We start from the raw sequence: 22,524 nt of genomic DNA on the forward strand, positions 1-22,524 counted from the left end.
AAGAATAAATGGAGTACTTATACACACAACTTATAAAGGTGGTGTTTAATAACCATTTTGATTTGAAGATATTTTAGAATAAAATCTCTACAAGCAAAATCAGAAAGAAAAATGTCACCTATAAATACTTAACATGCAGGTAGTGCATAAACAAACGTAAGCATGAAGTTCAAGTATGTTTTGTTTGTAATATTCCAGGGCTCCACTCATATTTTTATTTCAATTAGTTTCTTGCCACTCCACCCCTGACTTTGCTAAACAAAGTGCCTATTCTAAAATGTTCTTTTAGCAAAACATCCAGTTTACTGTTGACTTTGTTACATAGAAAACACGGGAGAGAGAGCATTTATGATTCTATCTTTGGCTATAAACATTACAAAGGACATTATCTGTAATCTCAAATGATCCCCTCACTACTTCTTTCTCCAGCAATTTCCTCTGGACAGAGACCTCCTCAGTCTTTAAATTTTGCATGACTAAGCCACATTCTCATTTCTTCCTTGTTTTGAAACAGTTTGAGGTTTGTGTACCTTTTGATTTCAACTCAGTTCAAGATTTTTTAATCATTTTTTCCTCAAGGGAAAAAAAAATTGGCATTATCTGATTGTAAGTTTGGCTCTTCTTTTGTTGAAAACATGCATCTTTTTAGAAAATGTAAATGTTTCTCATCTCTTGCTCTAGAAACCTTAGATGAGCCAGACTTTGTATTTGCTTTTGGTGACCTTGCTCCTTAATTTTTCCACAAAAAAGGTGTATGTGTTTTATATTTATTATCATGATCATCATCATGATTGTAGTAAGATACATGTTACAATATAATTGATCATTTTAGCCATTTTGAAGTGTACAGTTCAGTGACATTATATTTATATGGTTGTGCAACTATCATCACTGCCCATCTCCAGACCTTTCTCATCATCCCAAACTCAACCTCTCCAACCCTTAAAAATAATTCCCCCATTGCTCCCTCTCCCCAGGCCCTGGTAAGCACCATTCTACTTTCTGTCTCTGTGAATTTGGTGATTCTAGGGACCTGTTCTCATCTCTTCTTCAATCTCTCACAGCTGCCTCACCTTCCGCATGTCTGCATCTAGACTTTTGGCCTTCCCGCTCACACCCCTCTTCCCTTCCCTTTCTTTCTTTTTTTTTTTTCCTTTTTTGACATAGAGTCTCATCTGTTGCCTAGGCTGGATGCAGCGGCATGATCTTGGCTCACTACAACCTCCTCCTCCTGGGTTCAAGTCATTCTCCTGCCTCAGCCTCCCAAGTAGCTGGTATTACAGGTGCCCGACACCACGCCCGACTAATTTTAGTATTTTTAGTAGAGATGGAGTTTCACCATGTTGACCAGGCTTGTCTTGAAATCTGCACCTGGTAATCTGCCCACCTCAGCCTCCCAAAGTTCTGGGATATCAGGCATGAGCCACCACATCCGGCTTACCTTTTATTTTCTATGTGATGGCTTATCTTTTATTTTCTATGGCGTTAAAAATGACGCCAGCATCCCCTGGTTTCTAACACCTAAAATGATGCCAGCCTGGATGAGGGTGGTGACAGTAGCAGTTGGATGGAGAGAAAGATATGAACTAGAGAGACTGTGGACTGAGACCATCCAACAGCCACTTTCATTGCCCAGATTATTGCAGCAGTCTTCCTAGTTCATCTTACCAACCCCCTACCTCTAACCTAGAAAAAAATCCATCTTTCTAAATTGCAAATCTGAGCCTGACATTCTTCAAAGCCTCGCTAGCTCCCCCATTGCTTTGAGGATAAGATCCAAATCCTTCAGATGACCCGTGAGGCCCTTGATCATATCACCTCTGCTCACCTCTTCAGCCTCATCGCTAAATGCTCATGCTTCCAGCAGGAAGCTTGAATTCCTTTTCCATTCCTGTAATGACAGAGAGCTTGTTCCAGCCTTTCTCTTCCTAACACACTAAATCTATTCCTTCATCCTCTTTATCTATCTTACTTCTTTTCACTTCTTTCTACTAATCCTTCAAATAATAATTGAGACAATAAAAAGTGAGGAATGGAGAATAATAATTGAGGTGGCTAACATTTATTGAACAACTGCTATGAGCTGGGTAATTCTCTGAGTTCCTGAATGTATTTTAATTCTTATAACTGTGTTATAGACAAGCTGCTCTCATTATCCCTGTTTTATAGATAAGAATAAATTAAGTAACATGCCCAAGGTTATACAGCTATTATGTAGCAGAAGCAAGTTCAAGCATCAACCGTTAGGTCCAGGATTTGGTTTTTTTTTTATTTTTGAGACAGTGTATCACTGTCACTCAGGCTGCAGTGCAGTGGTACAATCTCAGGTCACTGCAACCTCTGCCTCCCGAATTCAAGGAATACTCCTGCCTTAGCCTCCCGAATAGCTGGGATTACAGGTGCTCGCCAGCATGCCTGGCTAATTTTTGTATTTTTAGTAGAGACGGGATTTCACCATGTTGGCCGGGCTGGTCTCGAGCTCCTGACCTCAAGATCCGCCCACCCTGACCTCCCAAAGTGCTGGAATAACAGGCATGAGCCACCACGCCCAGCCTCCCTGATTTTGTTTTGTTTTGTTTGAGATGGTATCTCGTTCTGTCACCCAAGCTGGAGTGCAGTGGCAAGATCTCGGGTCACTACGACCTCTGTCTCCTGGGTTCAAGCAATTCTCCTGCCTTAGCCTCCCTAGTAGCTGGGACTACAGGTGCCTGCCACAACACCCAGGTAATTTTTGTATTTTTAGTAGAGACAAGGTTTCACCATGTTGGCCAGGCTGGTCTCAAACCCCTGATCTCAGGTGATCTGCCTGCCTCAGCCTCTCAAAGTGCTGGGATTACAGATGTGAGCTACAATGGCCAGCTGGGCCCCTTTTCTTAACAACTGATATGCACTGTCCCCATCAGCTTAGACGCCACTTCCTTCAGGATGCCTTCTCTGATTGCCTGGATGTATGTGCGGTCCTCCTTTGTCACTATTTATTTATCCTATCACAAAATTTACTCAACTCCACTGCAATTGTATAAAGCAATTCTAAGCTTTACAATTGCTTAGAATTACTTGTTACAGTTGTTAAAATAATTAAGAATTCAGTGAAGACAAGGCATCTCATTTGTCAGGCCTGGTGAATAGTGGGTACAGTTAATATTTTCAGTGAATGAAGACCACTGTAACAGCTATAAATGGATTAGAACAAGAATGTCCCTGGAACTGCAGAGGAAAATAATCTAGAAATGTCCTGAAAAACGGTCATTGTTCCTCTTATTAAAGAGAGGAAATAATGCTTTAAAAAAAGAAAAAGGGTGGAGGGGATGTGAAAGGGAGAAAAAGCTCTTTGACTGATGTCAACGAACTATTTCCAGAAAGCTAGGGAAAAGAATGCATATGTAACTTTTAACCTTTAGGTGAGATTTTTAAATATATATTTACTATAGAAACTAAATTCTGGAATTACATTCAAGGGACATATGAGCACTTATGAAAGCTTTTTCCGTGTGTGTGTTTTTTTTTTTTTTTTTTCTGTTTTCATGATTGAGTTAATAATCCCAAGACAAAGCATCTCTGTATGATTAGGGGTTTGTTATGGATCCTTAAGAAGCTGAATACATGCTAACCTATCTTTGAGAAGAAAGACTATTACCACCTTTTTGAAAAGATGTGTCTTAGCTCATTCAACATAAGTAACTGTCCTTCAGGATATTTGGAGAGAGAATGTATTAAATTGTGCCTCCAAATATCAGTGATCCATTCCTTTCTCAGTAATTACGACAGATCTCTCCATGTGTCTGTCTGTCTGGATGATTCTGGGAGCAGGATTTTAGACTTAGCTGCATGCTTGTCTTTCATTGTAGCCTTTTCTTTTAGGAGAAAGTGTCAGCTGTCTACTCTGTTGTCCCTGAACCATCAATTACTTTGTATCCAGGACTGCTCTAGGCATTGGGACTAGAACAGACTCAAAAACCTCTGCCTTCTTGAAGCTTATATTCTCAAAGTGTGTGATTTACCTACAAAATGCTTTTGCTAGATGTCTGGGGAAATGTTTGGTGTTTTCTGCTTGAGTTTTGGCTTTTAGCTTTCATTAATAAAATAGAAGGGAATGGAGGATCATTTCTGAAACTTTACATTACTTTCTTATTTAAAATTTCAATAGATAACAAAAAAGGGCCAAAAAATAAAATTTCAATAGAGCTAACAGATGGACAAATGGTCATTATGTTGGGAACCCTCTTCTGAACCTATCACTGGGACAGAAATTCCCCGCAAATTTGCTCCTTTATGAAAGCCCACATATTGCAAGCTTATCTTTGGGAACATGGGTGACGGGTAATATATCGGTGGCACATAACAAGTTAGAGTGAAATAATGGAAAAGCATTAAGTAGCTACGGCCAAATGCAGAATGGTACCATAGGGTTTGAGGTATGGAAAGAGAATAGGGTAGAGAGTCGAGGGTGAGTTTCTCAGCGCTGGGAATAGCATGTGGAAATAAAGAGGAGCTGGGAACCAAAGGCAACAGTTCCAAAACAAACCTCTGTTTCCTCTCTCATCTGCTCAACCTTGAGAATTTCTCCAGTGTATAGCTCCAAGAACCTCTTCAAACTTCAGTTCATATGAACTCTACTTAGAATAGGATATAGGGAAGGAAAGGAAATATGAAGTACAGCTAATCACAGAAGTGTTCTGTTTACATCTGAAATATTGAAGGACTGAACAAAGTCGATTGCGTGATCTCAGAAAGGGACCGTGGTGTACGGAAATTGTGTTCCAGGCCGTTCTCTGGCTAATGGTCATTGAATCTTATGATAATCTATACATATTATGGCCATTTTGTTTTTGCAAGGCTTACGTAAGAATCCGTTTATTTACTCATGTTTAATGATTTGTGATTTTCATGCCCTGAGCTTCGCATTAACACTAGTGAAGCTAATGTCTAAACTATTTATATAAATACTATATTATGCATTGTCTTCCTTAATGAAACACAATAAATAAGCTTACCCACTCAATACATTACTTTTCTCTCTCCACTTTCTCTTCTGAGTTAGGGGTCATCAATCACTTCTTGTGCACCGTCGCCCTCATGGGTATTTGAGATGCTGGGGAGCTCACAGGCCCCAAGCATTGCTTTTGTGTCAGGATGTCATTTATTCTGCCCCCTAAACCCCCTGTTCTTTCCCACCATAGGGATTTCGACCACTGAGCTGTGAGTACAAGATGGAAAATGTAACCAGGATGGTGGTGTGTGACCTTGGGAACCCTATGGCGTCTGGAACAAATGTAAGAGAAAACCAGAAATATGGACTGATTTCCTTCTAACTGGATTTTACAGGGAACAAATGGAAAGCTCTCCAGTTACCGCTCAGCAACTCAGCATCTAGTAGCAACAACAAATTAGGCAGGAAATTGCCAGAGTCATGGGATTTCACATTATAACCTACACAGAGTGAATCGTCTCAGGCTAAGCACAGAAAAATGCATGCTCTTCTATGCTTCCTCTTTAGACATTACTTTTGGGCGTCTGTTAGTTGCAACAAATCTAAGCAGACTTTGTTTTCACCACAGATATTTCTTTAAATATTTCTCTTTGAACTCAAAAAGAAATGCAATGTAAATAAAAGACTTTAAAAATAACTAAATTAAACCAAAGATTTTAGTGGTGGCAATTAAATTAACTTTCATTTCAAATATACCTCCTGTATGAATATCATTCACAGTATTTTGAAATTAAAATACTGTCATAATCCAATTTTTGAATCAGCTTCACCAAGTCTATATTCTCTATTATTTTACTTGAAGAATAATAAAGAAAAATGTAGTTTTCTAGCAAGGGGAAAAATTAAAGATAAATAATGATCTCCAACGTGCATGAGAAAAAATAGTTCTTTCTCCTCCTCCTCCTCCGAAAAATTAAAGATTAATAATGATCTCCAACGTGCATGAGAAAAAATAGTTCCTCCTCCCCCTCCCCCTCCTCCCCCTCCTCATCCTCCTCCCCTCCCCTCCCCCTCCCCCCTCCCCCTCCCCTTTCCCCTCCTCCTCCCCCTCCCCCTCCTCCTCCTTGTTTCCAGGTTTAGGAACTTTTCATTCAGGATTACTTTCAGACAATAAATTGATTGTATCCAATTACAGTTAAGTATACACATGGTAACTTGTAATAGATATTACAGTAGCAATTATTTTATGAAGTAAAATCAGAAAAAAAATTCTGAACTCTGAAAGTACTAAAAACATAAATTGAACATACATATTCTTCTGTTCAAAATTAGATGTTTATTATTACTAATGAAATAGCCTGTTTCAAAGAAACTTCACGGAAAATTGTAATTATGTAGGTTTGTATTAAAACAACCTCCCAAAGTGTATTCCAAAGAGTGCTAGTCCCTTGAGAGCAGCCTTTAAAAGGGAGTTATATGGTTACTGTTGAACATCCTGTTCTTCCTTGGGAGATTCAGGTATGTATTTGCCTTGTAAAGATGCTGATAAGTCTTTCAGTTAATAAACCTTTTAGCCTGATGTTTCATACATTTACTTGAGCATTTGAAACTTTTCTCAAGTTAGACTATTGTGCTAGAATGATATTTTTGCTTTTTTATGCTCTAATGTTGCATTGATCTTGGGTATTCAAAAATATGCTGAAACTATAGTTAACTTACTTCTTGGGGCAAAAATAAATATTTAAATGACAAGTACATTCCTATAACAGATTTTTTTGTTAGTTACCATGGATTGATTGTCCTCTAGGTTATAAATTCATCACTGGGAGGAGGGGAGCTTTTTTATGTTATTTTATTGAATTTGCAAAACAACCCTGTGTGTCAAGTATTTTCTTTTTATTATGGATGAGAAAACTGAAGCTCAGAGAAGTCAAATCATTGGGCAAAGCCTCACAGAGGGTAAAGGTTAGAACCAAGATTCAAACCAAGCCTTACCGCAAAGCCTATGTTCTAACTGGTCTGCAACATGGTGAAAAGTCCTTGGATAAAAACTAATGAATAACAGATGAGACCTGAAAATGAAGCCATGAAAAAGAGCATGGGATGTCTACACTTGGATATTAGAACATTTTTCACTATAATAGTCCTTTTATCTAGAAGCTAATGAATCGTTTTGCTAGTTTTTGAGAAAAATCCAACCGCCTAATTTAATATGAAGAGAGTTACCTAAGGCAAAAGAGAAATGAATGGATGTGGTAGAATAGTGTTAGCATCTGTAGGTGACTGGTCATTCATTCCTTTTTCAATATTAGAAGTGTTACCCAGAGGCCATCTAACGGTAATCTTGGAACAAAACTGGCCACCAGTATCCTTAAGAGTAGAGGGAGAATCGCAGTGTGGTCTTAACCACAAATGTGTTTATGTGAAAGGATGCCAATTCATTTAACAGCAAATAATCCTTAGAAGTCAGGGAAGTAAATTGTTTATATTCATTTATCTCTGAGGGCCATAGTAGAAGAAACCTAATAGCTTTCTTATCTCATTCTTTAATGCCCTTAAACACATCAAATTTTATTGCATTCTGTTTTGTTATAAAACACTTTGATTTATTTTCTTCTTCATTTTATACTTTAAAAAGAATACTCTCAGTGGGTTGTGGTAAAATTCCAAATGTAAAAGCAGTGCTGAAGGTTTTAAAAGCATCATAAATTGCTAGGAATGTTTAGTTCCATCTAATATCTTTTAAAAATCATTTTCAAGTGACTTTGTATTTTAACTTAACAAAATATTCAAAGTAGTCTTCAGAAGCTTTACTTCTGATTTTTAAGTAGTAAAGTCATTTTCATAGAGTAGCTATAGTAATATAAGATGTTTATATGCCAATAAGATTCATAACAGGTTGCAAATGTTCTCATGGGAAGATTTTTTTTAAAAAAATGGTGGGGTCAATGAAAGCACTTTAAAATCAATGCCATGAGATCTGGTGTCTGGTACTAGTTAAGGACAGATGCGCCTCTTACCAGTATGAAACTGTCACTCCTTCACTGGGTCTTCATCATCCCATGCTGATTGTTCTATAAGGAAAACCAACATTAGGTAGCCTCTATTGCAATACAGTAAGATTTCTATCACTGGAAATGAGCAAACAAGAACACACCCTCAACTAACTCTGTCGCCAGGCTGGAGTGCTGTGGTGTGATCTCGGCTCACTGCAACCTCTGCCTCCCAGGTTCCAGCAATTCTCCTGCCTCGGCCTCCCAGGCTGCTGGGATTACAGGAATGTGCCGCCACATCCAGCTAATTTTTTGTAGTTTTAGTAGAGATGGGGTTTTACCATGTTGGCCAGGATGGTCTCGATCTCCTGACCTTGTGATCCACCCACCTCAGCCTCCCAAAGTGCTGAGATTACAGGTGTGAGCCACCGTGCCTGGCCACTCTAATCATTCTTTTGGCAATTTTTATTGCACTGCTTCTATATGCTAGGTTCCAAGTTAGAGTAGCAATATAAAGATAAAAACATACCATCTTCATTCAATAAGAAACTCAAAATTAGCAGTGTCCTAAGTTGAGTGGTGGAAGAATGGTGAAAAACATACAGAGAATACAAATGAGAACAATTCTGCCTGTCCCAGCCCATAGAATTATAGGAGGTATTGCAGGAGATGTCTCCTGTCCTGAGCTTTGAGGCATGAGTTAGAAGTTCTTCAAGTAGAAAAGGCAAGAAAAAGCCAAAAGGCTTCTAAAGAAAAGAGAAGAGCATGTGCAGGTGCCTGATAGAAAATTGCTCCTTTGAAATGATTAAACATTTCATCCAGCCAGACACTGTGGCTCACACCTGTAATCCCAGCACTTTGGGAGGCCACGGCTGTCAGGAGTAGGAGACCAGCCTGATCAACATGGTGAAACCCCATTTCTACTAAAAATACAAAAAGTAGCTGGGCGTGGTGGCGCATTCCTGTATTCCAGCTAATCAGGAGGCTGAGGCAGGAGAATTGCTTGAACCTGGGAGGCGGAGGTTGCAGTGAGCTGAGATCGTGCCACTGCACTCCAGCCTGGGTAACAGAGCAAGACTCTGTTCCAAAAAAAAAAAAATTATCCTTGCAGAATGGCTTATAATTAAGACACATCTGAGTTTAAATACTAGCTATACCTTTTATCAGCTATGATACTTTGAGCAACTTACATTGAAATGGGAAAACACCTACCTGTGGGACTGTTTGGAGTAATGAATGACAGGACAAACGTAAAGCTGCTAGGACAGTACATGGCTCGAAGCACATTCAGTAGGGCTGGTGAACTGCTGCTGCTGATTTATGACAAAAGAGATGATTGATTATTAGTTCATATTGTTGCTGATTCCTATTAATATGAGGTTTTGTTAATGGTTTGATTCTGCTACTGTAGTGGCTGTAATAACAGATTTGAAAGTCAGCTTGCAGGGATTTCAGTTGTAGCTCTGTGGTTTATTTGCACTCCATCTGGAGCAAGGTACTTCATCTCTCTAATCCTCGGGTTGCTGCTCAATTGTGTAATGTCATCAATAACAGCCCCTACCTCAGAGTGCTTTTTGGGACTACATGAGATCATGTGTGGAAGGCATAGTACAGTGCTTGGAAAAGAAAGTAACATAATATTACAGATGTGTTAATTATTATTTTAACTTCCTTATTTATATCATCACTCAATTTATTTTCTCCATGTTTTTATCTATTTCTAGGTTATAAAAAATTTTTAAAATTTAGAAAAATAAGAGAAAATATTATTCTGAAACATTTTCCTGTAGTACCTCTGCACTCCTGTACTGTAGATTAATTTTTCAATTTGTAGACTTTTAAACCCATAGCTGAGACGCATTGCACATAACATTGAGTCCCCATTCATTGTTGATTGTTACTACATTAGAAGCATTTTCCATATTGTTGCATTGACTTCACAGCTATAATTTCAATGACTGTATAAATGTCCATCAAATAAAAGCATCATAGTTTTCTAAGTCAATTTCTGGCCAGATGTGGTGGTTCACACTTGTAATCCCAGCACTTTGGGAGGCCAAGGCAGGAGAATTGCATGTAAGCAGGGGTTCAAGAGCAGACTAGACTCTGTCTCTACAAATAACAAAAAAGTTAACCAGGCGTGGTGGTATGTAACTCTGGTCCCAGCTACTTGAGAGGCTAAGGAAGGAGGATCATTTGAGCATGGGAAGTTGAGGCTGCAGTGAGCCATGCTCACATTACTGCACTCCAGCCTGGGTGACAGAGTGAGACCCTGTCTCATCAATCAATCAATCAGTCAACCAGTTTCTTCTCACAGCTTTGGATTGTTTTCAATTTAACACACAAAAAGGTGGCAGGAGAAAAGGCAGTACAGACTAAACGGAGAGAGAGAACCAACCTGTACCGTGACCTGAATCTTCTGGGCCCTGCAGTTCTTTGCATGACTTCTCTCAGCTCTCAGCCACCTGGGGTAGAGGCAGAATAAAGGAGAGTTACGGTGATCCAGGGCGGCGTTTTGCAGGAATGACTTACTAAATATTTTTTTGTTGTGTACAAGCTACTCTCATGTAATAACTTTGTGTCCTGTGTGATTTTATTTTATTTTTTAGTATTCTCTGGGCCTCCGATTTGCAGTTCCACGTCTTGAGAAAACAAACATGAGCATTAACTTCGATCTCCAAATCAGAAGGTTAGACCTTTACATGCCGACATTATTGACAGCATTCAGCAGAAAAGAGGTCCACAGTGAGATGATGCCGCTTGTCAGGGTCATTCACCTTTAAGCTCTTCTGAAATTAGCACCCAGACTTTCACAGCTCATTTCTTCTTTATTTTTCTCCATAGTTTCTGTTATTTCAACATTTTAGGGTTTTGAAAAAGAGACTGAAGTTATGAGATAGCAAAATTTTGTGCCTGGGCATCTGCCCACCTGCTTTACTCCTGCTTTTCCTCATTCCAAAGCACAGATCCTCCCCCACCCTAACTCCTATGATCTCAGCTGGATGTCACCTAGTCCCTGAGAACAAAATCTGTGCAAAAAAAGCATAGATTTCACATTTGCAATGCTGAAGTCTCTTCAGCTTTCAAGACTAAATGAATCTTTGATGGCTTACCTGTGAGCACTGTGGCAGGATGCAGGTGAGATACTCTATTTTGAGGGCAAACCCTTCTCTAGCAATGATAAGCCGAGCCATATAGGTAGCTACCTGTCTTTTCTAAGGCTGGCGCTGTTCTATAATTCATCTGTAATTTTACCCTCTTACCACCTATTCTGTTTGCTCCTTCGTGGCTGAAGATAATATTTCATGAACAGAAAGACCCACAGAAAGACTTCCCAGCTGTGGATTTCAACCCATTAGCTGGGTAATGGAATCAGTTTAATGTCTCTAGACCAATATTAAAAGGAAATTGAATGGAAAATAACATACAGTATAATATATATTAGTATAGTTCATGAAATGTTATAAATATTTTATATTTATACTATACATGTAATTATAAATATGTATAGTAAGACGTCTAGTGAGATGTATTTTTTGTGGTCTCCAGTTTAAAAAGTTTGAAAACACAGATGTAAACGGGACATACGGGACTTCTGTATTTATTTATACCTTGCCTGGCATGGTAAACCCTTGCTCTAAGTATTAAAATGTCTGTGAAGTCCGTATCCACAATTGGTTCTCAAATACTAGTGTGCAAGACGGTTAATCTCTAATTTTATTTTAATATCTTGCAAGAAGTATCATTAGAGTGTGATAACTTTTAGAATAATGACTCTGTGCAATGGGTTACTTTTTAATAGATATTTCAATAAAAGATTTAGGATTTTTTAAAAAATATATAAACTCTGTAAAAATGTAACAGATTAAAAAAATCTGCAATCTGTGTCACAAATCACTCTCCCAGGCCAAACTTTGTGATAGATTTCTAGGGAGAAAGCTTTTCTTAGCTTACCTTAGGTGTTCATTTCCGAGCTTAATGATGTCTTTCTTGAATTTAACTTAAACATTTTCTGCTGAATTTTAGGCTTTTAAAATTTGGATACAGTTTAGTGATAGGATACAGATGGAGAAAATTCTTCTGTAATATTCCTTCATTTTACCAAAAGCATATTAAATCATTTCTTTCTATCTATAAAATATATTGAAGGTTTAGGTAGTTGTAAATATTTTTATTTTGGAAATCTTTTGTTGATATTTCTAACTATCTTAAAAACAAAGACACAAAACCATGTCATGGCAAAGAACCACCATCCCTCCAGACAGTAACCTGAAGTTTGTATTCCTATCATTGTCTGTGCCACTGATCCTCCAGTGACATGAAGTTTGTGTCACCTGGGAAAAGACATCTCTCATAAAATACACAACCTTTATGTAGAAAGGAAGTCTGGTACAAAGGTACAAAGCAAATTCATTGATATTTCCTTCTCACTCTTGGTTGACATTACAAAACAGAATGGATGCAGTTAGTAGTTCATTTAAGAAGCAAAAGAAATCCCAGCACTTTGGGAGGCCGAGGTGGGCAGACTGCCTGAGGTCAGGAGTTCTAGACCAGCCTAGCTAACACAGTGAAACCCCGTCTCTATTAAAAACACAAAAAGTTAGTCGGGTGTTGTGGCAGGTGCCTGTATCCCAGCTACTCCGGAGGCTGAGGCAGGAGAATTGCTTGAACCCAGGAGGCGGAGGTTGCAGTGAGCCAAGATAGCGCCACTGCACTCCAGCCCCGGCAACAGAATGAAACTCTGTCTCCAAAAAAAAAAAAAAACCAAAACACTAAGTGGTGTTTTAGATGCCTTCTCTAAATAACAAATTCGGTAATGAACTGCTGAATTTGCTGTAAAATAGTAATGGCCACTTTTTTAACATTCTCCTCATGTAAAACAATGGGTCATGAATGACTACGTTCCATTTCTACTCGTGGCTATTTTAACATGACTCTCAAAAATATAAAAATGCAGAAATGCAGAAAGAACTGGAATATACATAAACCATTAACCAAAACATACATTATAGATATAAAAACAAGAATACAGTGTTTGAGGCCAGGCACAGTGGCTCATGCCTATAATCCCAGCATTTTGTGGTGGCATGCACCTTAAGTCCTAGCTACTCTGGAGGCTCAAGCAGGGGAACAGCTTGAACCCAGGAGGCAGAGGTTGCAGTGAGCCAAGATTGTGCCACTGTACCTCAGGCTTGGGTGATAGAGCAAGACTCTGTCTAAAAAAAAAAAAAAGGATATTAGTATTTGAGTTTTACAGTGTATACTGTAAAAACTGTCAAAACACTGTAAGTACTCGAATATTAGCGTATTTGAGAGGTGAGCATTTATCTGCATGCTTTGCTGGCTGACTCCAAAGCTGAAAATAAGGATGTAGATGGATGGTTTTGCATTTGGTTTAAATATGTTTAAACCAAAAATAAATTAAACCAAATGTTCCAAAGTCTAAACTCTTACAAACCGTATATCGACTGCCATGACCTGCATTTAATGAATCCCTTTTTCACAAATAGAAGTCAAAAAAGAAATGGGCTTTATATGTTAATAAACTTAAAATATTTCCTGTTACCAAATATTTGCCTTAAGCGTTCTCTCCATGCCCCCGTTCTACATGATGTAAACATTTTCCTCTTTGTGTACAATGTGTCTCAGATTGCAGTTGCCACATACAAACAGGTCTTTGTGACCATCCTGAGAGTTGCTTCCTTAGTAATGCTGAGACGAACACTGTGTTATTTTTGCTGACATTCCGAAGATCTCAGAAGGCACAGAGGGAATTAGAAAATAGGAATAGGAGATAGCAAGGAAAAAGAACATAGCTGTGCAGTAATAAAGTGAAAAACATGTCTATCCATAGTATGTAGTATAGGGTGCAGTTGTAAAGAGGAAATTCATCATTTCTTGTATAGAACCAGCACCAACAGTTTAGATAGTTCAGCTTCCCTGGCAGTGATGGATGACTTGTTTGGATGTTGCAGTGGTATTAGTGAGGGAGCTTTCCTTTCAGGAAAGGGGTCAAGGTGGCATCTAAGTTATTTATCAAGCCTGGTTCCCTTCTTAGCAGGAGATTTTGCTGACACCACTGGTAGGCAGTAGCAAGTGTCAGGGCAAGTCTATGTGATAGAAGATGATTAGCCGACCAGAAGATCTGGATTCAGCATCGGCTGTTGTTCTTGCTGCGTTTCAAAACAGCCTCAAAAAGCCTCATGTTAGACTTGTGTTCAAGGATGCTTTCAATGTTCCATGTCTATTTACATATTTAGGGTATTGTGGGTAAAGTATGTTATTTAAACCACTTGGGAACAAAATACAATAGAATTATGCAGTAACTTAAGAAACTTTGCTTTTTCATAACTGTAATTTCCATGGCTGCAAAGAAGTGAAGAAATAGAAATAGAAATAGAAAAATGTCCAGTTCATCTGTGGCACAAGTATATTTACATTTCCAAACTAAAGAATGACTCATAATGTATTTGGAACCATAAAGTCTACAACAAACACAATTACTGAATTACTTCTTAGTGGTTAGAATTCAGAATACTGCCTTAAAAACACACATACACACGTCTTTTAGTTGAATGATCCTCCGCAGATGTGATCTTAATAAAATGGCGTTCAGCCTCTGGTGAACAAGTCCCTTCAGCTCAGTCACAGGCTTAGCGGTGATGCTCCGTTCCAGGAAATGAGCCTGACATTCGCCTGTTTATATTTTTTATGTGTGGTTGCAGTTTAAGTTGTCTTATCAGTATATACAATCAGCCAGGACTTTTCAAAAGCATCATGGGAACAATTCTGCCTCCTCCTGCTTTGAAAGCAGTTTTATCATATCTTTTCCAGCTCTTGCATTTGGAAAGCTTCCAAAGCTGGTCAGAACCTATACTATTACCATCCTCTTGGTACTAGAGCTTGCCCATCGAATCTGGGTGAGATTTGATCATGAAAAAAGAGAAGATCTTCTCTTCCTAATGACACCTGAATATAAACATGACCTGTTAGTGGTGATGTGGCCATGTCTCAAGTTTGCTAAGTTTTTAGTGGCTTCAATGAAAGCATAATAGAACTATAAAATGCAGATGGAAGCTGCCTCTAAAACTCAGTTACTGGTTGAGCCTCTTGGTGAAGTATGTTTTATTTTCCTTACAGCACATACATTTTGAAACACATGCATTTTTAAAAGTAGTTTCATATCTAATTATATTTGCTGGGGAAAAAAAAAAGCCCAGCAAACAAAACATAATTTTGCCACTGTTCAAAGAAGTACTGTTAAACACATACTTTCTAGAGATTCTTGATGCGTTTTGCAAATATCCACGTCATCACCTAATTGGCTGTTTATGAACTGTCCAACTTCCTTGGGTCTATTTATATGTTCAGGGTATTGTGGATAATGAAAAGTGTGTTATTTAAACCAGTCTTTTAAAATATCCTCCAACTCCTTGTCCTAGTCGGCTGGTGAGTATGCAGTGAATGCACGCTTATTTTAATACTAACTTAAGAAATAAACCATAAGGAAGATGAAATTGCTGCCAAGCCAATGTATGGTATGATGCATCCCAGAGCCACATACAAATGCTGTTTCGATTACGTGTTTCTCTGCGTTATTCATGCCAGTTCTCCTCTTTATTAGCAAGGAAAATCAGGAGTTGGCTAAGCTGTCGCTTCCTATTTGATGGGCAATGAACATGATATGCACAGAGATGTAAGGAATTTGTCCAAAGTAGAAGCTGCAAAAATGAACTCAGTTCAGTGCCTTTTTCGTTCATCCATTTAAAAGTGTTAGTTTCTCTAGATATCTATTGTATTTCCAGACACTTTCCATGAAAGTGTCTCTTCATGGAAAGTTGTCACATGACTGTTGATCATAAAAGATCTTAGCATTTCTCTCTACAAATGGTTATGATTTTGGAGAATGAATACATTTGTTTTCTCAATGATCAGGTTAGTGATGTGTGTTACTCCTGTGATATACAGAATGTTTCTTATGACCATTTATTGTAATAATATACCTGAGCAAATATATTTAAATCACATGTCCCTGTGTTTTAGTTCCAACAAGGACAATCCAGACAGCAATTCCGTGAGCCTACAAATCAACATCACTGCTGTGGCGCAGGTGGAAATAAGAGGGTAAGTAGTAAGCAGCACACTGTAATAGTATAATCGCCTTCTGTATGGAGGGTTCAGATAAAATGCTAGTGAAAGCCATGTGGAATTTTTGCAATGCATTAGAGATCACAGTTCATTTTGGATGTTAATTTTCACTCTTTTCTACTGATCATTATTAGCCTTCCACTGGAAAGTAGAGTAAACCTTAAATAATAACTCCAAAAATATAAAAACAAGAAATCACTTTATGCCAGATGCAGTGGCTCACGCCTGTAATCCCAGCAATTTGGGAGGCCAAGGCAGGCTGATCACCTGAGGGGTCAGGAGTTCAAGACCAGCCTGGACAACATGGTGAAACCCCGTGTCTACTAAAATACAAAACTTAGCTGGGCATGGTGGCGGCACCTGTAATCCTAGCTACTCGGGAGGCTGAGGCAGGAGAATCACCTGAACCCAGGAGGCAGAGGTTGCAGCGAACCAAGATCATGCCATTGCACTTCAGCCTGGATGACAAGAGTGAAACTACATCTTAAAAAAAAAAAAATCACTTTATTCCCCAAATTGACAGTTCAGTAATCAAACTATAAAAACCAGTTGATAAGCAGCCAGATAAAATAGATCACCATGTGATTACCTGAAAAAAAACTCAATTCTCCAATAGTTATTTTAGCATGATGACATTTTAGCCCTACCACACCACATCTGGAGTTTAATAAATGACTAACTCTTGGATGCAAGGGTCGATTGAATCTCTATTTTATATCTTTTTCCTTTGGTCCTATTCTTTGAGGAAGGTGCCAATAAACAATCAATTGAGAGACAGGGGGAAGAGGGTCAAGGAAATGACTACCAGCTGCAAAATCCATGCCTTGGGGAAAAAGAAATCAGAAATGGCTTGTGTGTAGTTCTTATCTTGCTTGAAGTTGGACTTCATTGATTTTTTTTCTTACGATTCTGGTTTTTCAGAACAATCATGGACTTGGCTAAAAATGTCAACTGGTATTTTGGACCAAATTGTCACTGGGGTTCCAGAATCTTGGTTCCCTTCCTTTTCCATGGTGGTTTACAAGCTTCCGTGATGACAGCTGGGATTTCTGCAGGGAGAGCCAGAGTCGCGGTGGGGCCTGCCCTGAGGTCCTCGTGCCGCTGAGGCGCCCCCTAGCGGATTAGAGAATAATAGCAATGTCTAACATTTACTGTTTCTTTCTGGGTGCTACCCCAGGTTGACACATCTTAAAATGAACCAGTGTCCTCCTTGTACAGATAAGGAAATTGCGGAACAAGGAGTTGAAGATTAAACTAGAAAATGCCAGAATGTAAATATAGGCAACTGTCTCCCAGAGCTCATGCTCAGAAATGATCGTACTATCCTACCTGGGAGATAGTATTTTGAACCTTATCTACGTAAAATCATACTTTATGTATATATCTGATTTTTTTTCCATTCAAACCAATGTTTTTGAGATTCATTTTGGTGCATGTACCTGTAATTCATTTAGGTCAATTGCCTGAGTGTTACACTGTAAAACTATAACTTATTTTATTTTGAGACTGGGTCTCACTCTGTCACCCAGGCTGGAATGCAGTGGCAAGATCTTGGCACACTGCAACCTCCACCTCCTAGGTTCAAGAGATTCTTGTGCCTCAGCCTCCTGAGTAGCTGGGATTACAGGCATGGGCCATCAAACTCAGCTAATTTTTGTAGTTTTAGTAGAGAGAGTTTCACTGTGTTGGACAAGCTGGTCTTGAACAACCATTTTGCCTTTTACTATTACCTTTGATGCCAACTTGAGGGATTTTTGTAGACACCATTTATCAAGTTGAGGATGTTCCCTCTTATTTCTACTTTTCTTGAGAATTTTTAACATGAATGTATGTTTAAATTTTTTCCAAATGGTTTTTCTGCATATATGAAGATGGTTAAATTGTTTTCCTTTTTTATCCATCAAAGTGGTGAACTGATTAATTTTTGTTTTTTAATTTTAAACCAAACTTGCATTCTGGAGAAGAATCACATTTAGTCCTGATGATTATCCTTTTTAGATATTCTTGGATTCAACTTGCTAAAATTTTGTTAGTGACTTTTACATCTATATTTGTGAGAAGTACTGATCCGTAGTTTTCTTTTCTTGCGGTATCTTTTTCTGGTTTAGGTATCAGGCGAATGCTAGCTCCATAAGATGAGTTGGAAGTATTCCTTCATCTACTTTATTATCTGGAATACTTTGTATAGAATTGGTATTGTTTATTCCTTAAATATTTTCTAAAATTCAATGAAACCTTCTGAGTCTAGAGGATTTTAGGGGGATTTTTTGGTAGAACAGTTTTTAAGAATTCAATTTCATTCTTAGATGTAAGGCTATTTATAATATCTATTTCTATTTGAATGGGCTCTGGTAGTTTCTTATTAAAGGAATTTATCTGTTTCATCTAAGTTGTTACATGTATTGGGATAAAGTTGCTCATGTTTTCTGATTGTCCTTTTAATAGCTGTAGGATTTCTAGTGATGCCTTCTCCATCATTCTTCACTTTGGTAGTTTATATCTTCTCCTTTTTTTCCCTTCTTTTTTTAATGTTTTCTGATCAGTCTGTCTGGAGTTTCGTGATCTTTCCAAAAAATCTGTTTTTGTTTTTGTTTTTGTTTTTAATTAAAAATTTTTGTTTTCTTTAAATTTTTTTTTGTATTTTATTGGTTTCAGCTATTCTTGTTATCCTTTCTTGTGCTTTCTTTGGATTTGATTTCTCTCCCATTTCTAGTTCCTCTCTGCAAATTGTATGATTGATTGGAAAGTTTTTTGTATATAAGTATTTAGTGCTATAAATTTAGCAGCATACCAAAATGTTGATATGTTGGGTTTTCATCATAACTCAGCTGAAAATATTTTCTAGTTTTCTTTGTGATTCTTCCTTAGTCATGAGTGGATTCATGGGAAGTGACTTATTTGATTTACAGATATTTGGGGCTAATCTAGATGTTTTATTTTTGTTGACTTCGAATTTCATTGTTGTATCTTTCTTGATGAGAAAAATGTCATTTTTAAAAATCAGAGAAAAAAACACAAACATTATTTTTTACTATCTTATTTTTATATCTTCTCAAACTTTACAATTAATGTATATTAACTTTTGTCTCCTTCTTTAAGCTTAGTGTATCAAGTTTTTCTAGCCAAAAATAAGTTGAAACTGTTTCTTAATTCCAAAATAAATTTAAGATTAGGAAATGTTTCTATTTGTTAGGCCATAACTAAATCCAAGACAGCTAATAGCTGAATATAACTGTCTTTATTCTCAATATCCATTTTATGAGATTAATATTTTCAATATTACTGTTATTACTTGCAGTTTAAAAAGAAGAAAATTTCTATTCACTTTTGCCAATAATCAAAACAGATTATTAAAATTGAGTTTCTCATATGAATGTAGTTACTTTAATAGCTAGATCAATGTCCAACAATTGACCACAGTTTATTCTCTAAGACTGTGTTAAAATTCTTTTTAGCCATTTACATAGTAAAACTCTTTCCTGCAAATATGCAGCAAAACATTGGTTTCAATGTTTAGTACTTCAAAGAACAAACAGCTACTGTGTTGAAAATCTTCCATGTTGAGTCTCCCGGAAATTTCTTTTTCTTTTTTTTTTTTTGGTCGATGGTGTTTATTCTGATGTAATTTATTATGCATTATTTTAAGCAGTTTTTATCTACTGTTTTTTTTATAATTAAAAAATAAAACAGATTTTTTAAAATATTTGAGTGGGTAAAAATACTGATAATTGTTCCATTTCTTTCAAAGCTAGATAACATCATCTTTGAGCAGATTTGCATGCATTTTGTGGTACAGAGGATCAGTTAAGCACATGTCTATGAGAAGTAAACCTGGCCATAAGAAACAGCACCACATATACTGAGCTTATGAAGAGTAATAAGATTGCAGACTTTGTAAAATAATCAGGATTGAGTAGGTATGTACTAAGAGAGATCACAAACATGAACAGCCAAGGTCTGCTTAGGATACTGTCCACAGCAGGTAGAGTCAATACTGGTCCATACAATACATGGCAGGCTTTGTGGTTTGGGAATGATAGGGTTTGAAAACAAGGATTTGAAGTAGGATTCACAACATACTACTAAATCCTCAGATTTGAATTTCCTGATTGTGTATAAACTTCAAATTACTGAAAACCTAATTCCTTTATTTTAGAGAAATGAAAACTTAGGTTCATGCAAGAATCCATACATAAATCTCCATAACAGCTTTGTTAATAGTGGCCAAAAACTGCAAACAGCCCAAATGTCCTTTGATGGGTTGGCAGTTAAACGAATTGTGGTACATCCATCCAATAGAGTATCACGCAACAATAAACAGTAATGAACAACTGACAGACAGATGGACCTTCAGAGGCCTATGCAGAGTCAAAAAAGCCAATCCCAAAAGATTGCATCCTGTATGATTCCAATTATATAACATTCTTGAAATGGCAGAATTATATTAATGAGGAACAGATTAGTGGTTGCCAAGAGATATGGAGAAGATAGGGACACAGGGAATTGGATGTTCCTATAAAAGGGGATCTTCATGGTATAAGAAGTTTTCTTTACTATGTCAGTATTAATATTTTGGTTGTGATATTATATACAACATCACATTTTGGTTTTGCAAGCTGTTACCATTGGGTGAACTGCTAAATGGTACATGGAATCTCTTCATATTATTTCTTACAACTACATATGAATCTACAATTATCTCAAAATAAGGATTAAAAAAACAACAACAACTAATTTGTTGTTTCTCCCAAAATTCACTTATCATGATTGTTGTTACCATTAGTAGTTCCCCAGTCTTCTGATCTGGGGGTCTCAATGCGATAACCTTCTATCTTCCTTCTTAGGATGGAGGGCTATGCAGTCAGGGTCATAAGATTACCACACTGGCTGTTCATCCTAGGCAAATTAGTTCAATATATTCTGTATTCCTTGCTTGATTTCTTCCTTCTTTCTAAAAAATTCACTTTGAAAACCACGAACATTGTTTCACTGATTTAGTTGAGCTCTTTATAAAATCATTCTTTACTGTGGTTTCCCTGGATTGAAGTAGTCTTCAGTGGGTAAATAACTGAGTTTGTAAGCCATGCTTTTTAAATTATTTTGACATGATGTTTCAATAGATTATATCTTTCTTCATTAAGTTGTATTCACTAATATCACTGTGGCTTAGGATTCCTCCATGGTACATTTTATATTAGAAGTACAGTAGGTGGTATTTAAGAAATCTGACTTCTGGATCTCACCTGCAACTAACCCTCTGCTTCTCTGTACAACAGTCTTCTTTTCATGTAGAAAATGAGGGGTTTTGACCATATCATCTCCATAGTACTGGTCAAGGTCTAAATACATAAGATTCAATGACTGTAGGGAATTTAATGGCCAGTCCTATGCATTGATGACCACAAAAACAAAAATTTTCAAATTAAATGTGTTCAGCTTATGTGCTGTATTGTTCTTTGTGAAAAAAAATAATAATACAAATAAAAGTTTCGGCCCGGAGCAGTGGCTCACACCTGTAATTCCAGTACTTTGGGAGGCTGAGGCAGAAGGATCACAAGGTCAAGAGATTGAGAGCATCCTGGCCAACATGGTGAAATCTCATCTCTATTAAAAATATAAAAATTAGTGGGTGTGGTGATGTGCACCTGTAGTCCCAGATACTCAGGAGGCTGAAGCAGGAGAATCACTTGAACCCAGGAGGCAGAGGTTGCAGTGAGCCGAGATCTCACCACTGCACTCCAGCCTGGAGACAGAGCAAGACCCTGTCTCAAAAATAAATAAATAAATAAATAAAGTTTCCCTAGAACCTTACAATGGATAACAGATATTGAACTGAACATAAACTCAACTCTTTGTTGCGCCAAGCTGAGAGCAAAGTAGAGCTTTGGGTGGTGAGATTGTCAAGACAGGAATAGAAATCCAGGCTCTCTGGGCTTCTCTCTGATGAAAGCAGTCTGTCATGATTTAATCAAACCAAGACAGAAAATGAAGCATAGCATAATGAGAAATCAGTAAAAAGGTAGAAATGCTTGTGGTATCAGCCCAGTAAAGTCATGCCCTGTACTTATTTAACAGTTGCACAGTAAGGATATATATGAAGAGTTACGCAATTTGGCAACATTTCTGTCGGTTGTCTGTTTTTTAAATGTGTTCATTCCTAGAAAACAATGCAGCCAAATTCACTTTGACCAAAAAGCATTTGAGATGTTTTCCAATCATTTGTGGTACACAAACCAAAGAGTTTATCATAATTTTCCAGATGAAGAAAGAGAGATACATAAAAATTAAATTGCTTGCCCTAGGGTCAGAATATAACCCAATAAACTTTGCTAACATTTGAAGTTGCCAGAGGCCATGTTAATTATTGGATATCTTTAAAGGGGCACTATGACATCTGATTGCCAAAAGAGATGTTTTCAGCTGAGGTTACTCTTAGTCAAAAGTCTAGGAATT

General features: G+C 37.5%; 1 protein-coding gene and 1 long non-coding RNA gene across 2 annotated transcripts in view; one reads left to right on the forward strand and one right to left on the reverse strand.

Annotated features, from left to right (window-relative positions):
• Positions 1-22,524, forward strand: part of ITGA8 (integrin subunit alpha 8) — a 186,224-nt gene that overhangs the window by 108,387 nt on the left and 55,313 nt on the right. The window contains exons 21-23 of the mRNA XM_003930633.4: positions 5,181-5,273; positions 10,533-10,612; positions 15,967-16,047. Of these exons, the coding sequence (XP_003930682.1) occupies positions 5,181-5,273; positions 10,533-10,612; positions 15,967-16,047 (254 nt within the window). The remainder of the gene's footprint in view (positions 1-5,180; positions 5,274-10,532; positions 10,613-15,966; positions 16,048-22,524) is intronic.
• The window catches only part of LOC141585452 (uncharacterized), a 31,527-nt gene continuing 16,919 nt past the window's right edge, over positions 7,917-22,524 (reverse strand). Inside the window, exons 2-4 of the long non-coding RNA XR_012518932.1 lie at positions 10,322-10,388; positions 9,136-9,236; positions 7,917-8,004 (exon numbers count right to left, since the gene is read on the reverse strand). This is a non-coding gene — a long non-coding RNA (uncharacterized LOC141585452). The remainder of the gene's footprint in view (positions 8,005-9,135; positions 9,237-10,321; positions 10,389-22,524) is intronic.

The sequence above is a fragment of the Saimiri boliviensis genome, chromosome 8, assembly GCF_048565385.1.
Source record: "Saimiri boliviensis isolate mSaiBol1 chromosome 8, mSaiBol1.pri, whole genome shotgun sequence".
NCBI lineage: Eukaryota > Metazoa > Chordata > Mammalia > Primates > Cebidae > Saimiri > Saimiri boliviensis.